This window comes from Centroberyx gerrardi, chromosome 22 (genome assembly GCF_048128805.1).
Source record: "Centroberyx gerrardi isolate f3 chromosome 22, fCenGer3.hap1.cur.20231027, whole genome shotgun sequence".
NCBI classification, from domain to species: domain Eukaryota; kingdom Metazoa; phylum Chordata; class Actinopteri; order Beryciformes; family Berycidae; genus Centroberyx; species Centroberyx gerrardi.
Window position 1 is genome coordinate 12992918 of NC_136018.1, and position 18065 is coordinate 13010982.

Consider the following 18065-nt stretch of genomic DNA (forward strand, 5'->3'; position numbering starts at 1 on the left):
TCTACGAAACAGATGGTTTAGAGAGGAACTTGACTTGTAGGTGAACTACCCAGCCCTGCTCTGTGTGTGTGTGTGTGTGTGTGTGTGTGTGTGTGTGTGTGTGTGTAGGCCGCTGTGTATTTATCCTCCTGCAAAAGGTGGTTAGAGACCCATAATAGGCATGCACTGGCTGGCCAGCACAAGATAGTTGCTGTGAATTACAGACCAAAGCCACCTCAGTCCTTGAGAGTCGCTCCTGTCTAGAGGAGTCGAATTGTTTTGCTTCTGAGGATCAGCTCCTGTGACGTACACTAAGAATAGCATTAAAAGACTTCATTCTCCCACAGTTGACAGGGCTTTCGATGGTTTATTACCTAGCTCAGCGCACAACAATATACCATCGCTTAAGCTATTACACAGATACCGTGCCCGCGCCTTGAGTGAATTTACAAGTGATTGTAGTTTTTTTGTTTTTTTCCTAATGCACACGTCTGCTCTTCTCTTGTGTATTTGATTTATTTCAACCGGGAGAAGAAAGGAGAGTTAAATTGACTTGACGGGACTTGATTGCTGCCTCTGTTTTGTTTTATAATGCGAGAGCCAAGCATAACAGCCTCTGTATTACTGTACGGACGTGGAACATTTGTCAGGAAGTTTTCATAAACAAGTCAAGACTGTAAGGCTGGGCAAATATTAAATCTGCCGTTATTTACCATAGAAACAAACCACAGAAAAGAATTGAATTATGCAGACCCCCCCCCTGCCCCCCCCGCCACCCCACTCCCCTCCCCACACACACGCTTATGCAGACACACACGCACTCTCTCACCTACACGTATAGACACACACACACACAGGCAGACATACAGGCATATATAACGAGTTGTACAAACTGTACAGATATACAGGCATGCATAACAAGTGTAACTACCCACACACACGCACACACTCAGCTCTTTCTAATGGATAGGCATACACACAAACACATATACACATACTTAGACTGTGCTTAGCACCGGGAAACGAGTCGTTTTACGAGTCAACCTCCATCTTGACGGTGGAAATAAAAGCTCTTCCCCTCCTTCCTCCCCCCCCCCCCCCCCCCCCCCAGTCTCTCCTCTGGTGCCCTCCACTCCTAAATCAGTCCCCAGAGAGGGGGTGGGGGGCTTGGGGGGGGCACCTCGAGTGTCTCAGACAAAAGCTGATTTACAGGGTTTTAAATTTCAACGAGGGCCCCTCACCAACACAGCCGTGGCCCCTTTCAGATGGAGGAGACCCTACGACTGGTTTATTACCCTAGCCAAGGACAAAAACAAACGCAGCTCTCTGACACTACTGACTACTGACTGCTATTGTTACGTTTGCTTTGAGTTCCGTTGATGGAAATCCCCAGCAGCCCTCCGTGAAAGCCTGACGGCGGTGTACAGAGTTCACGTCGTTCTGCAGCAATCAGTCATTCAATCAATCATTCGCTCAGTCAGTCATACTTCATTTGTACTGAGCTTTTCACCAAGTGCTGAGCGGTTTGCTATAGAAGCCCGGGCCAAAATCTCTGAGCAGTAAGCCAAGAAAACGGCGGTGAGCACGTACTTCACCATAATTTAGGGAAAAGGGCTTTTAATTGATTAATGTAGAGAGCGGGCAGAAAGAAACATGATGAATTTACTCAATAAAATATAATACAGACCACGCTTTCATGTCACTTTTTGACCAGTCAACAAAGACAAGGCAATTTTCCGAACTAATCCAGAGTGGTCCTCTCGGATGCCCGCTGCATTTATCTGTTTTCCACCTCATTCAGCTCCCTCTCCGAATCTGTTCCCTGTTGAATTAAGATGTGACATGGCTAAGCCATGTGGGCATTAGCCTTGATTTGCCTCTGTCGAGCTTGGCCACGTTCTAAACTAGCCCTCCTGTGGCTGCAGGTGTTTGTCTTGTTTAGTGGCATTAAGTCTAATTCTGTCCTACCTAATGCTGCTACTTGTCAATGGCGGCATAATGGTGCAGATACTAACTGCTTACTGTGGGATGTGTGTGTGTGTGTGTTTGTGTTTGTGTTGGTTTGTATGTGTCCACAGGAGGAGTGCCAGAACTACATACGAGTGCTGCTGGTGAATGGGAACAGGCTGTTTACCTGTGGAACCAACGCCTTCACCCCCATCTGCACCAACCGAACGGTACGCACAGTAGCTGAGTATCTCTTCTCATCCTCCTTTCTCTCTCTCTCTCTCTCTCTCTCTCTCTCTCTCTCTCTCTCTCTCTCTCTGTTTGTTTCTCCCCTTCCACCCTTCTTTGTCTCATCTGCTCTCCTCTGCCCTTCTCCATGAATCATTGCTCTCCTTTGCTTCTATTCCCTATATTAAATCATGCTGTCGTTTCATCCTCTGTATTTAAGTCTAGTCATGTTTGTTGTTTTCTCTTCTGTCCTCTCTCTGTTATGCCATGCCCTGTAGCTCTGATTCCCACACCTTAAAGGGATGCCTGCATTTTCATTTCGGTTTGACACAAAGTGAGGACAACAAAGGAATTTATTGTGTGTTAACTTGTTAGGTTGTTGTTTGCTGCTTCCCTTTCGTTTCTATTAGGAATGCTTACAGTGCTAACAACCATTTTTCTGGACAACTGAGGTGTCAGCAGAGAAACTATTTTATCCACTATAGTATGTGATAAGTGTCCAGTGGAGTAAAATGCAGACCAGAATTTAAAATGTCACGGTATCCTGCTTACCTGTGAATAGAGATTGGGCCGCTTCTAATATCTGCGCCTGCTATTGTAGGGTTTCAGAAAAGGAGGAGGCGGGAGTTTACTATTACGATGACATTTGTTTTTCTCCAAAAGCACTGCATCCAAAGGTCACAGGCTCATAACGACTGTTTACCGCTGTGAAAATACATATAGTTGAAATGTCATGACATTATTATAGCAGTATTTCATCAGGCGCTGTCGTATTTACCCACTGAACGTCTGTTAATGTGAAACACTGGTTGGGCACAGCAACCGTCATGGAGTCACTCGTCGACAGATTTACTATCGGCGGTGATGGATGAACAGAGAGGGGGACGAATATTCTATTAGTTGAATAAGCACTGGGAGGATGGTGAGTGATTCAACAGCTACTGAAACTTCCCTCAGACTTTCAGCCGTGCTGCCACTGATGATGAGGATGGTGGTGATGATGGTAGGAATGGTGGTGATGGTGGTGAAGATGAAGATAGTGGTAGAGGCTGTGGTGATGATGATGATGATGATGATGTTGATGATGATGATGATGATGATGATGATAGTGGTATTGGTTGCGGTGATGGTGTTAGATGGTGATGATGAAGGTAGTGGTAGTGGTGATGATGATGATGATGAAGGTATTGGTGGGGTGATGATGTTGATGGTGATGATGATGATGATTATGATGGTAATAGTGGTGATGATACTGATGATGATGGAGATGATGATGATGGTGGTGGTAATAGTGGTGATGATGTCCATGATGGTGGATGATGATAAAGCTGATGATAGTGATGATGAATGATAATGATGACAATGTTGATGTTGATGTTGATGATGATGCTAACGATGACGATGATGGCGGTTGTTGCGATGATGATGACAATGATAGTAAGCTGGTGATGATAAAGATGATGATGCTGTTGTAACTTTTGCTGAGGAGGAAGAGGAAAAAGATCAGGAGGAAGAAGTCAATTGTGCGTACAACAATAGAGTCAACCTTACTGCGGACACTATTGCGACTCATTCATTCCGCTCACACTCGCGGGACAGATAGCTACTAGGAGCCAACCGCAGCAGAATATCAATGACTGAAAATCCTGCCCACTAACAGATCTCAAATTGCACTTACATAGAGCTTTTTACTAGATTCCCCTTTATAGTGGGCAGTTGAAAGTTCTCTCAATGGCCACTATAGCGTCTCAGCTGGTTCTCACAGCAGTCTGTCTAGCTGTGAGCTGTCTCTAAAAAGACTCTATCAGAGCCATTCAAGTCTAAAGTCACTCCAGTGTCCCACTCGCGCAGCTGCTGGGCTTCACCATAGAGAAGACTTTCACTCCACTGCCTCAATATGCATGATGGATACAGTCTAGTCTCTCCATTTATGCTCTCTATCACTTTTCCTCCCCTTTTTTTTAAAAGACCCTATTGACCCGAAAACAGCTATCCCAGCCTGCAGAATGAGCCCCGTCAATACCAGGCTTTCATCTCAGCGCAGACAGGGCCGCTCTGTTTGGTTGGGTTGGAGTGGAGCAGAGGTGGTGGGAGTTAACGGAACCCTTGATCCAAATCGACCGGCTCCAGGAAACTGGCTAAAACCTTGCCTGTTTTCCCAACGCGTGCCCTGAATGGCGTCTGGCATCCTGTGAGGAAGCGCTGTCCACCTGTTATTCAGCAACCGAAAATGTGACCCAACACACAGGATTCAGTGTGCTGCGGATCTTTAGAGGATGAGACCGTTTGAAGGTCTTCTTTGACGACGGTGGGATGATTGTGTGAGCTTGGCATGTGATGTGATGGGTTTACAGTCTGAAGGAGAGAAGTGCCAGGCTGGACGTCAAATCGTGGAATCCTGATTGATAGAAAAGTCATTGCAAATAAAATGACTTTAATTATACTGTAGTTTGTGGGATTAAAAACATTAGATTGGTGCAAGCGTTTTAACTTTGTGTCATGGATTTACCCTCAGAACTTAGATGAACTTGGATGGAAGCAGAAGCCATTAATCTTCCTATGCTCTGTTTGCTTTTGCACCATAAAATATAATTACATCTTGGATATATAAAAAAAAAAAAAATGCACTCTTGCATTACTCCTCTTTGGTATTCAAGGCTGAGTCAGTGAGCTATGGCCTGGTTTTTTATTGGGAACAAGTGCACTGTGTCAGGGCTAAGCCTGGGTCATGCTGTAAAGTATTTTTAAATGCGGAGAGCTGGATTTGGCCTCATATTCAAAGGCAGAATGTGAAGGAAGACTGCATCTCACATTGAGCCTCTTATGAAAACGGAGAGGCCCTTCTCAGTGATGTGGCATAGTAATGTTTTAACCAGACAAACAGATGGATGTCATGTACAGATATTAGAGACCGAACCAAGGAAACACTGCAACTAGGATTGGCTCGGAGCCTCTTTTCAGAAACTAAAGGCGCAGGTGGTTTCTTAATTTTGGACTTGAGGCAGCTGTTGTATTTTGTGTGTTTATGCTGCTAACGATTCTAAATATGGTTTTTGATTATGCTTCCCGCTCCTGAAGGTTTTGGTCATATATATGTTTGTGTGTGTTACGGCACTGGAGTAGATGTAAACCAAACAAAACATAATGAGATGAAGTATTTTTGTGTCTGCACCATTTGCATATTGGCAAAAGCAAACAACACATTACCAGACTTGTCTGGTTTGCATTTTAATGTTGCCCTTTGCTGCTTTTGTCCTACATTTTTTTTGTATAGAAGTTTTATATGGTGATCAGTTATTTTGTAAAAAGTAACTTGAAACCTTATTCCCAAGTAAGTTGTGGCTTATTTGTTTAGCTTCCACTAACTCCACTTGAAACCAATGATTCTTTGCACTGATATGCATGTAGGAGGAGGTATATGCAATGTAAATAAAGCACATGTTCTTTTGTAATGTCTCAGAAAAGGAAGTGTCTACTGAGAAGTTTACTGACTTTGTCTTATACACCCCCATCCCTCTATGTCTCCCTTCTTCCTGTCAACTGTTTCTCTCCTTTTCTCCTCTCTTCTTTCCTCCATCCTACCCTCGATCTCTTCCTCCACCTCCCTCTTTCCATCTCCCTCCCTCCTTCTTCCCCTTCTTTCTGCATGCTGCAGCTGACCAACCTGACGGAGATCCACGATCAGATCAGCGGGATGGCTCGGTGTCCCTACAACCCCCTGCACAACTCCACCGCCCTCATCACCTCCAGCGGGGAGCTTTACGCCGCCACGGCCATGGACTTCTCCGGGCGAGACCCCGCCATCTACCGCAGCCTGGGGGGGCTGCCGCCGCTCCGCACGGCCCAGTACAACTCCAAGTGGCTCAATGGTAGGCTTTGGGGTCCAGATTCAGGTGTTACAGTGTATGTAGATAGACTGCTAGGCAGAGAGGTTAAACCCCCATGAAATGGCATCTTTACTTCTGGATTTGATGCATTACCTGTTGAAACAGGACGTTGGGGCGGGACATCATGCAGTGAGAGATCATTCAAAAGTCTAAACCAATAGAATATGAGTCAGGGAGAGAAAGGTGATTTTATTTGATGGGAGGGGTGCGGAGGGGCGGGATTGTTCAAAAATCTGATGGTTTTATTGGTTAGAAATGTATATTTACGCCTACTAGTGCAGCATGAGGTCACCATTAAAGGTACTACGTAAAAGTAAAAGTAACGGGAGTTCATGGGGACTTCCAAGAGTTGGATGTTAAATACAGAAACGCTGCCATTTGCAATAGAGAGAGTAGCAAAGTGATCATTTTTAATCCCCGAAGGAGACATTGTGTTTTGGCTTGCCCCTTCCACAGGGAGGTCAGGGGGTCGGCTACAGAACAGCGCCCCTGCAGCTGCTAGTGATTCATTGTCTTGCTCAAGGATGCTTGGGACATGAGAGTCTGTGTCCCTTGGTTGAAGGATGGTCTCCCTACTCCACTGTGTACACCACTGTGCTGCCCAAAGTGCTGTAGCTGTTCATGAGCAAAGAGAAACATCATCTCTTCATAATTGTTATGTTGCCTTTTTTCAGCGAAGGTGATTGTTGCAAGAGTTACTAGGCAACTAGAAAATCTCTGTTTTTTCTTTCACCCTGACTTTGAGGGCCATAAAATTGTAAATTCCTCTGAAATCAGTGTCTTTCCCCCTGAGAGCTCAGACCCATTTCACATGCTATCCTCCATCTGGAGCCTCAGTACGGATTGGAGAACTTAAGTTGTCCAGCCTACAGAAGAGCGGGTCAATCAGTATCTTGTCAGCAAGTGACTTTTATCTGATTCACATTTAAGCTAAATTGAAAAAATAAATTAAAAGCCACCGCATACATTGCTTTGCTGCAACCTCTGGGAAAAGGTTTAATAACTAATTTTATGGCGAATTGATTTTTTTCCCCTATATCTCTCCCCGCACTGCCCTCCGAAGGTGCAGATGAGAAGAGGGGTGAACCGGGGAGGGGGGAGCAAAAAACGCTCTTTCATTTAAAAGTGAATTAAATCACTGTCAGAGAGAATAAAGTGTGCGGTTTAGATCCAATAATGTCATACATAAAGATGAACGCCTTAGCAGTGACAGTGTCGTGGGGGTCGTGTGTTTCAGATAGGGTGAGAGCTATTACACTACACCTGTTTTGGTCATTTCTCATCCTAACCTTTAGGTTTGGGAGATGAAAAATGAGTTTTCTTATTACAACACAATGCCATTAATAACATGGCCTACAGTTATTAATCCTGATCACCTGCTGCTGTGTGGGCTACACACCCACACATACTGCGAGTCAATCAGTCATAGCACAGTCATACTCATTCTCTCTCTCTCTTTCTCTTACTCCTACCACCCTAACTATTTTTCTTTCTGTATTTCTTCTTCTTCTCTCTGCACACCCCCATCTCTCTCTTTGCTGTCTTCAATTTTTCTCTGTATCTCTGCCTTCTCTTTGTGGTTTTTCATCTACCCGCCCCTTATCTCCCCCCACTTTCTCCCATTCATTTCTCCCCCTGCCTTCGTTTTCCTTATCCCTCTGTGTTTTTGCTCACTCCATCTCCTCTCTCTCCTCTCTCAATTCCTTCTCCCTCGGCAGAACCGAACTTTGTCTCCTCCTACGATATCGGCAACTTCACCTACTTCTTCTTCCGGGAGAACGCGGTGGAGCACGACTGCGGCCGGACGGTGTTTTCCCGCGCCGGCCGCGTCTGCAAGAACGACATCGGCGGCCGCTTCCTCCTGGAGGACACGTGGACCACCTTCATGAAGGCCAGGCTGAACTGCTCCAGGCCGGGAGAAATCCCCTTCAACTACAACGAGCTGCAGGGAACCTTCTACCTGCCCGAGCTGGAGCTGCTGTATGGCATCTTCACCACCAATGTGTGAGTGACGCGCTGTGTTCCTATCCAACTATATATACACTGTATGAGCAAACCTTTGAGATGTTGTAAAAACTACAGTGCGAATTAGGTGCGTTATACATATATATATAAAACGAATATACATACTTCCTGAATGTAGAAGAAGTTACGTCAGAAAACACATCCACAAGAGTCTTTAAGCTACGTCATCATTTGTTTGACAAATGCCTTTCTATGGCTATTTCATTTCACATTATTGGCAATTATTGGCAGAATTCCTACTACTTTTCTACCTCAAGCAAACATGATTTTTTATTTTGCAAAATTATAGCTAAATTTGCTGTTTTCATTCAGCATTTCTAATTCGCTGTATCATAATTTGCATAAAAATACTTAGATGGAAATCCAGCTATTGTGAATAATCGGATTAAGTTGATCATTTGATTAAAATGTTTACATGGTTCAAAGTAATGCAATTTCACCCAACAACGCGGGTTTGCATGGATTTATTTGATAGTCGGTTTAATTTACTCAGTGAAGGATGTAACACAATGAGATGCAGCCCGCGGCCATGTTGATATCAGATGAAAAATACCAAAACATTTCATCAGATTTTTTTATTCTTTGTTGTTGTTTTTGATGTGCCTACATAATACCATCATATATTATTCACAGTGTTAGCTTAAAGCAGAAGACGCAGCACGCTTTCTTTCCCGCCATGTTGTCATTTGTGTAAACAAACATACCGACACTGCATCTGGGTCAACTTGGTATGTGAACTTTTTGACATGCGCACAAAAAACTGAATGACACATGACTGGTGTTTACAAGGGAAAACAAATCTAACGCTTGACTAGAAATCTAGGTGTTTTAACACCTAACAACAGGTGTTATGCTTACTCGGATTTTGACTTTAAGACATTTACATGACAGTTGCTATAGTTGGATCTTGCTTTAATCAGGCTGAGATTGGATAATTATTATTATCAGTGAGCATGTTGATGTATCCAATGATGCAAATAGTTGTGCAGCCTAAGAGATACAGCAGCTACAACTGTGTTCACTCATTCCAGCAACTGACTCACAATTAAATCACATAAAAGAAGCTCATCATCGCTTATGTAAGATACGTGTACACTGTATAATGTGTATGGGAGATGAAACAAAGAGATGGGATGCATCCATGGGTGAAAATTCTATTATTTTCTATTCTCACAAACACAGCATCCCCTCTCTCTTTGTGTCTCTCCATCATTCTCTGTTCTCTCTCTCATACACACAAACACACACAGACACGCTCACACAAACACACACACGTGCACGCACACACGCACGCACGGACCATTATTAAAAGCTGAGTAATCTATTCTTTATGGTCAATGCCTTCACATTGCTGAAAAAGAAGTCTTTTGAAGGGTATTGGAAACATTTCCCCCTGCAGGCACAGAGTTTAATGAACAGCTGCATTGGATTATAATTCACATCGCCCAAGTCTCACAGTTTGAGTTGAGAGTTAATACTCTCATTCTTTACTTTCTCTTCGGAGGGAGGAGACCGGTACTTGTTGAAAATGACAGCTTGAAAAGTCAAAGTTGTATTTCAGGCCAGAGATCCGAACAGTTAGTCAGACAACTAGAACAGCTTAATTGTGTCCCATTGCCGGATTTATAATCCAGTAATGACGATCACTTACAATGCCGTCTGTGTCTGTCTTTGTTCGACGCTTGATTTGTATTGTTGGCTGGGAGCAATATAAATAGTTATGGAGGTCAGTTTGGCAAGGATCAACAAAATCTAAACAGTTTGCAGCGAGTGCTATGGTTACTACTGTGCCCTTTTTTAAATCACTCTCTTCTCACTTTTCCCTCTATTTCTCCCCGCTCATCCATCATCCCCTCCACCCTTCATCCCATCCTCTCACCCCCCTTTGGTCTGTCTCGCTTTTTCCCTTTTTTTTCCTGTTCCTGACATTCAGCAACAGCATTGCCGCATCTGCAGTGTGTGCCTTCAATCTCAGTGCCATAACGCAGGTTTTCAACGGGCCCTTCAAATACCAAGAGAACTCGCGCTCCGCCTGGTTGCCCTACCCCAACCCCAACCCGGACTTTCAGGTAACCAACCTACCTTGAAGGCCCTTCCTTTATTTCCCGAGAAGTTGAACTGCTTAGACACACCCAACACAAAGTAAAAAACGGGTTCAGTATGACAATGTGAAAAGTGTGCAAGCGCTAGACCTGGGTGAAAGGTCTAATCTTTGATGATCATTTGTTCATGCTTGATGTAATGTAGATCCACCACACTGCTCAGTCAACCAAACCAAACCACACAAATAACATCTCTGTGTCTTGATAAGTGTGTGTGGGTGAGTGCATGCGTGAGCAAGTTCGTGTCTTTATGTGTGTGGTATGTGTGTGTCTTCATTAGTGTGTAAGTAAGTGTGTACTTACTGGTGAGCCTCAGCAAACTCTTCCCTCACATTAATTTCCTCTCTCTTTCAATCACTCTTCTCTCTGATCATGAACTTAGACATTACGACCGCTCGTTATAAAATCCAGTGATTTTACAGTGGCACAAAAGTTTCATTAGGATGTCCCATATCCCCATTCTATTGACTGTCGTCCTTCATAATAAACGGCTCCTGTCTTGCTCAAGTGGCACTTCATGTTTATACTCCTTCCCAAACCCAGAGGGGCTAACAAAGGAATATCGGGGCGCCTTATCCCGAAGTGCGGCGCTGCTCTATGCCGATGACACAGAGGGAATGTTTTATTAAGAGAAGAGCTGGCTCTCAGTTGTAGCAGGCTTAGCAGATAGTGAGAGAGCTAATCCACACAGCGCTCCAAGAGGGATTGAATTCCCTCTGAGGTCTGGCTGCCAGTGGGGGTGACACACGCCTCCTTTCCACACATGTTCCCTATCAGAGACTCTCCATCATGCTTCTGTCAACCCAGCGGATGCGTAAACATTCGCAACGCCCGCTGTCAAGCACTTACACACACACACACACACACGCTGTATCCACAATGATATGCAGGCAGAAATGCTCATGCAGAAAAGTGCTAGCTATATCAGTTTATTGAAAAGGCACGCACACACAACCACGCATCTGTGACACATATAGGGGCCGCTCGCCACTCTCACGCATTCACATACCTATGTCAGCACATCACTTCCAGTTGAGTGAAAATCGCTCACCTTCACGAAAACCAATTTCCCCTATCTGGTCGAAGCTGACCACAGATTCAGCCTGTTCAGCATACTGTAGGCATACTACAGTGGGATTTATATGTGCCATAGGCTTTTATAGGGCTATGTTCCACACGGATAAACCAGGATCTGCTCTTCCTCTCTATCCCCATCTCTCCACCTAAGCTCGGGCAGAGCGGCTGCTCCTCACCGCTGGACCGAAGCACACTTTATCTAGGTTTCAGTGACATCTTCATCAAGCATTTGTCAATGTTGGAGGATTAGATTTACGAGCGCAGGATTTATGGCCTGCCCGTTTATCCAGCCCATGGCACACACACACACACACACACACACACACACACAAACATAGGAACACACCGTCAGGAGGCTTGCATCCATAAAAGCTGCCAGCAACGTATACTGTACACAAATACGCCCACACACATAGAGAGCTATAGATTTCTGCCAAATAGGGATAATTATGACCGTGAACTCATCATTCAACGCACACCGGCCATTGATTGAGAGCTTAATTCCCTGTCTGTCTGGAGAGAAAATCCCCCCCATTCATTTAAACCGTACGGATTGATCCCGCTGGGTTTATTCAGGCTATGAGTCATGTTCGTTAGGCATTAGGAGCTAATACCGTCACTGCGTTGTATAGGTTTTCTGTCACACCGTAATTGCTTACTGTAAAAAGGCACTCGTAGTTAAGCTCTATATGTAGGGAGATATGTTGATTTAAACTTTGAAAGATATTTCAAGTGCAGCTGAGATGTGTCAATAGCTTGTGCTTTCCTGGTCAGCATTATGCCTTTGTTACACATTTCAACCATGTGTGATTACAATTACACGCAAAACTGACACTTGGTAATTAAATACTATATTCAGATCTTGCATAACTGGGTACTGAAATTTTATATAACCTGATAGCTGTTTTAAACAAAAGCAGATTTTGCAAGAGCATATTTTTAAAGAAGCGCATTCCTCAGCGGTGCTTCGCATCAGCCTGGCAGACCGCAATGCGCTGATGATGAGAGAGACAGCTGAGTGTCGGACGGGCCCCCAGCCAAATGATGCCTCTGTCCCTCACCTTGACTCCACCGGGGAAATCACATTAATCACTCACATTCGCAGATGTCACAGACCCTCGCCAGTCAGCCTGCCTCGCCTCGTCTCACTGTTGCAGGCACGTGCGATCGTGCCGACGCTGAGACGTCTCATACACTTTGGGATTCACACACATTCACAGCATGCAAGGACACATACGCAAACCCCATAAGGGAAACCTCATACATATGTTATTATATAGCCCCACACCACACTTGCTACACATTTTCATCATAAGCAAGAGGCACAGTCACACACACACACAGGCGCACATACTGTACAGACAAGCACACATACACAGTGTTGCATTTCCCTGTCCTTCAGGGCTTTAATTTCCCATCTCCTGGTGTGGCGAGGGCGCTGATCCGCTAACCATCCCAGGGAAGCCCTCCATGATTCTCATCTGTCAGCTGTTGATTCGTATAAAGTGTCTGAGCCTTCGCTAGCTGCTCAGCGGTAACCTATTCTCATCCAAGGTCCAGTCTCAGTCCTGGAGCCATCACACGTATGGTGAGGCCATGCATGGTTAGCCTGTGTCGAATTCATACAGTGCTTCTCTGCTAAAAACAAAACAAGCAGAAGAAAAAAAAACAGAGCCAATCATTTGGTTTGCTGTAATTGTCAAGCACAATATATTTTTGTTCTCTCCTCTCAGTGTCTTAAAGTAGGCCTATACTTTGTGGATGGGGCCCCAGACCACAATCCCAATCCCAGCCTGGGACCCCTTTTCCTCACAAGGACATGCATGGTTAGCTGTATTCATCCGGCCCAGCTCCCTCAACTGGGCTGGCTGCACGAGCGTGAAGCAATGGAAGGAAAACAGGAGAGATGACAGGAGATCTTTATCACTTTACCGCTCACCTTGGTGATGAAGGCTGTATCCGATTCACCTTGGTAGAAAGAAGGCCCTACTGAAGCTATTCTGAACATGCTCTACCAAAACAAATTTATTCCCTGACATTAATTTTAGTATTATGCTATCAGTGGCACGGCATGATAATGTTGGCTGGCGGTGTATAGTATGACAATGCTGGTCAGCATAATTGGAACCTCAACAATTTCGTAGGCAATATTTCAAAAGGTAAAAAAAACATCTGATCTCCACAACTTCATTATTTTTAAGTCATTGCAATTTTAAAAAAGTAATTTAAACTAAAGAAATAAACCACATATAAACTATTACAGCCTCCAGTAGCACAATAATATAAACATTTGACTCTTAAGATGTCCACAGTCTAAGCTTTCAAGCAAGCAAAACATTCACCTTGTAACCCTTTTTCTTAGGCATAGTGCAGTTTTCATTGAGCTCCTTCTGACAAATTAACTGTCTAAATGTCTAACATACCGCATATTCCTCATTGAACCCATATGCTGTTGCATTGAATCTACCGTGGCAGCAAAAGCCAACTGGGATGCAGTGTGAGAAGTCGGTGTCAAAAATGCTTGAAGCCATGATAATCTGTGAGGATGAAATTCTCCCGGTGTTACTGGAGACTTTTGTTATTGCAACTAATAGGCTTTCCAGCCAGTTGCTTAAGTGGGTGCTAGTAATGTTGATACTGTCATTTTTTCAGTGTCCTTTGTTTGAATGATACGGTTGCATTTAGAGATATTTTTTTTCTGTAATATGATGAATCGGAATAATGAAGCTCCAAAGATGAAAACCTGAAAGTTCATTTTATTTTTGAATAAATAATGAATAATAAGAAATATTACACGCAGCACCAATGAAACCTACCAGCAATATATATGCATATGAGGAAAAATCTAATAAAAGAGATAACAACTGGCTCAGTCAAACATTCATTCATTCTCCTTCCGTCAGCCTCACAGTATTGGCTACCAAGGCTGAAGGTTGTGAGGATAGCAAGCCATCAGAACGAGGTGACAATTGACTTTTACGCCTCATTCATTCAATCATTCGATCCGTCTGTCCTCCCCCATCTCTGGTGGCACATCAGAGCACAGAATCGTATTAACTTAGGTAGCCATCCCAAAGAGGTAACGATTGACTTGTAGCACTCGACCATTTAGTCAGTCAATCCTTCCCATCTTCCCCGTCTCCACAGTGCGGCACCATTGACTACGGCTCCTACGTCAACCTGACCGAGAGAAACCTGCAGGATGCCCAGAAGTTTCTGCTGATGCACGAGGTGGTCCAACCCGTGGTTCCCGTACCCTACTTCATGGAGGATAACGTCCGCTTCACCCATGTGGCTGTGGACGTGGTGCAGGGCAAAGACATGCTGTTCCACATCATCTACCTGGCCACTGGTGGGTTCTTGGCACTGTGTGTGTGTGTGTGTGTGTTTGTGTGTGTGTGGGTGTGTGTTTGCATGTGTGTGTTTACTTGTGTGTTTGCGAAAGCTTGTGCATGTCTGTGTTTTCAGAGCAAATTTTCAGCGTTTATGTTTACAGTTTACATCCGCCGTCTCTTTTTGCGTCCTTTGGAGTTTATCGCTGTGTGGTTTTTTTTTGGATGCTTGTGCTGTCGCTGTGTGACTTCTTAAGCCCTTCAGCTGCACTCTGCACACAAGGAAAAAGAGACCAGCAGGAAGAAGAATGAAGGCAATAGATCTGTCGTCCCGAGCACACATCAAAGCTTCTGACATAAATGCGATCGCTCGTTACCTCCATGTGTCCTCCATATGCACTGACAGTGTACAGCAACATACACCAGGCAGCGTAACACACACACACACATACACAGAACACCACATAGATACACAGACAACCACAACACACATCGCACCACATATCACTCACATACAGTCCCTCACCCAGAGATTGTGAACACCATGAAATTGCAAACAGCCATCTGTCAAAAGTAGACAGGCGGGTAATGAATAACACACACATACACTGCCAAACACTAGTTACAGAGAGGACAGCTATGGTTTAACTCTTACACACATGTCCTGTCTGAACTGCATGGTAGTGCCTGCTGATCAGTGGACTGTTTGATCATACTGGATTTAAAATGGTTTAGCAGGCTTTTTTCACACCAGTGGTCTGTGAATGCAAGGAGGGTAGAATGTGTAGTGTTGTTTGAGCAGATATCAATAAAATACTAAGCAGGCATTGGCAGTGTTGAAAAAAACCCAGTGCGATGTGACAAAATGTGATGGTAAACTTGGCCAAGCACAGAAAGAGGCATGGAGACGCGAGACACACATCAGCCTTTGGGCGTCTACACAGTCTGAATGTAATGTGTTGGGATTGCCTTGTAGCATTGTACAGTTATTACGCTTGGATTGTGCACGAACGGAACAGAATTTGGATGTGGCGACCGACTTCGCTGTGCTAAAGTATTACCGGCCTTCTGGGTAATGTCAACACGCTCTTCCTGTTGTAGCATCGCTGTTATTTTAGGATATCCCTCACACAATTACACAAACGTGCACGTGCGCACACACAGACACAGACACACACATCTGTTCCAGATCACTAACGCCGCGCTTGGCGTCTCGCTAAAATAACTCCCCTCTCATTGTTTGCACGGTGCTGTGATCAATGCAGCGTCGGACCGGAGCTGCCCACAGTGTGAGTTCCCTGGACGCTAACCAGACGTTAATGAAAACATCTGAAACAATGCCAAGGCCATTAGTGCCGGCTAGCACACATAGCTAATCGCATGCTATTAACGCTTAAATGCACTCTGCTGATTGGGGCCATCGTGTGGAACCTGATAGCTTCACCTGAGGTCCAAAGATGTCAAGGTGTCGTGGCCTAGCGTTCCCCGAATGCCTTTTGCACACACACATGGATTGCAGATGATTTCGCCAAGCGCTCACTTTAAATTCAGCCCTCATTAATAATTTCAGCCCCACAGCAGCATTTTAGTCTTGCAGTCAGGTTGAAGGGAATTAAGTGAAGTAAGTTGCAGTCAGTAAGTGCAAAATGTTTTCAGACTTCCTGGCGTCACCGAAGTACCAAATCTCTACCCAGCTGAGTCTCACCGAAGGCACATCAGAGTATGTAGATATCCTTTCACCCCAAAAGAAGTGTAAAATATGCCTTAAGAAAAAAAAAAAACCTTGAGGCAATACTTAACTTTCTCATTTCCCATCTTGTAACTATGTATTAGCAATTCACCCTTGTTCTCTTGCCATCACTGTGCACCTAATTACTTTTTCTCCACCCCAGGGACTACATGTATAATTGATGATGTTTGTTTGAGTTTCATCCCAAATGAAAATCTCCCACCTAACTTAATCTCATGGGACCTAACCTCGCATGAAATAAAGGGAACTGAAAGGTCAGGAGGTACTCAGAATGACATGGGATTTAGACAGTCTCCTCTTATAGAACTACAAAGCGATTTCCTCTCTTGGAACATCCCATGTAAGAAAAGTAGGCCAAAATTCATGTATTCAGGTGCCATACCAATCCCCCGGTTGCGTCTACCGCGCTGCATGTTGATGGCACAACCAACCTTGGCAAACCAGCCACCAGTCTTCCTGACAGTCTTATTTCAGAGCCTCACTATTAGGGAGCGATTGTTGTGTGGTTCATGCCGAGTTCACGTCAGCTTGTGTTGTGTTTTTGCTCATCCGTGATATATTTTCCTGTCTTTTCTATTTTTCCTCTACTTCTACATCCCTATCGGCCCCTCAAACTCCCCCCTCCCTTTTTCTTATACAGCCTCTCCCTCTGTTTTTCCTGTTCTACCTCTTCTTCCGTCAACATTGAGGTTACCTTTCCTCTTGCAGATATACACCCCACTCCTTCCTGTGACCGAATCCTCTCTCTCCCCCTCCCCCCCTCTCCCTTCTAGACTACGGTACTATCAGGAAGGTGCTCTCCCCTCTCAATCAGTCCCTGGGGAGCTGCCTATTGGAGGAGATCGAGCTGTTCCCGCCCAGGAAGAGGCAGCCGATCCGCAGCCTGCTGATCCTGCACAGCCGCAGCGAGCTTTACGTGGGAGTTAGAGACCAGGTCATCAAGATCCCACTCATGAGATGCAGCTACCACAAGACCAGAGAGTGAGTGCATGCACAAACAAACAAACACACACACACACACACAAGTGCACCATTAATCTCAATGGGAGCTGTCAAAAGCAAACATGCACACAAAGGAGTTTTAAAGTCTCTCCCTCTCATAAGTTCCTCTTTATCTGCGAGGGCCAGGCCTGTGTGTTGGTGAGGGGCCCTCGTTGAGATTTAAAACCCTGTAAATCAGCTTTTGTCTGAGCCACTCGAAGTGCCCGCGGCTGCACTCTGTCTCTCTCTCTCTCTCTCCGTCTCGCTCTCGCTTTTTGCTCTCTCACCGTCATTGACACACACACACACACACACACGGACGGACACACGCGCTTTCTCCCTCACACGCGGCTCTCCACACAGCTGCGCGTGTGTGTTAATCAGATGTATCGAGTTTCTGTCTGTCTGAACGGCACTCCGTCAAGGCATAAATATTGGCAAAGAAAACACGAGACAGAGGCTGGAGTGCGAAGACTCAACGCAAGATTGGGATCCCATCCATCATCGCATATAGAAAGGAATCACACCTGCGTTCCTTATCTCTCACACAATGAGACGTTATTGGAAAACACTGGAGAGATAAGGCTTGATAGTACAGCTGTGGCCATATGATTTATTCTGTAGCCATTATGCCACTTCATCGCCTCTTTCGCCCCCTTTTTTTTGTTTCTATGCTGAGTGCAAGACAGAAACAAACACACACACACGCACACTCCGACTGGCAGGTACAGTGAGAGTTACAGAGTTCATCACTGAC

General features: G+C 44.8%; 1 protein-coding gene across 1 annotated transcript in view; it reads left to right on the forward strand.

Moving 5' to 3' along the window:
- sema5a (sema domain, seven thrombospondin repeats (type 1 and type 1-like), transmembrane domain (TM) and short cytoplasmic domain, (semaphorin) 5A) overlaps positions 1 to 18065 on the forward strand; it is a 77836-nt gene that overhangs the window by 19902 nt on the left and 39869 nt on the right. The window contains exons 5-10 of the mRNA XM_078291335.1: positions 2058 to 2156; positions 5810 to 6023; positions 7760 to 8045; positions 10000 to 10135; positions 14393 to 14597; positions 17101 to 17308. Of these exons, the coding sequence (XP_078147461.1) occupies positions 2058 to 2156; positions 5810 to 6023; positions 7760 to 8045; positions 10000 to 10135; positions 14393 to 14597; positions 17101 to 17308 (1148 nt within the window). The remainder of the gene's footprint in view (positions 1 to 2057; positions 2157 to 5809; positions 6024 to 7759; positions 8046 to 9999; positions 10136 to 14392; positions 14598 to 17100; positions 17309 to 18065) is intronic.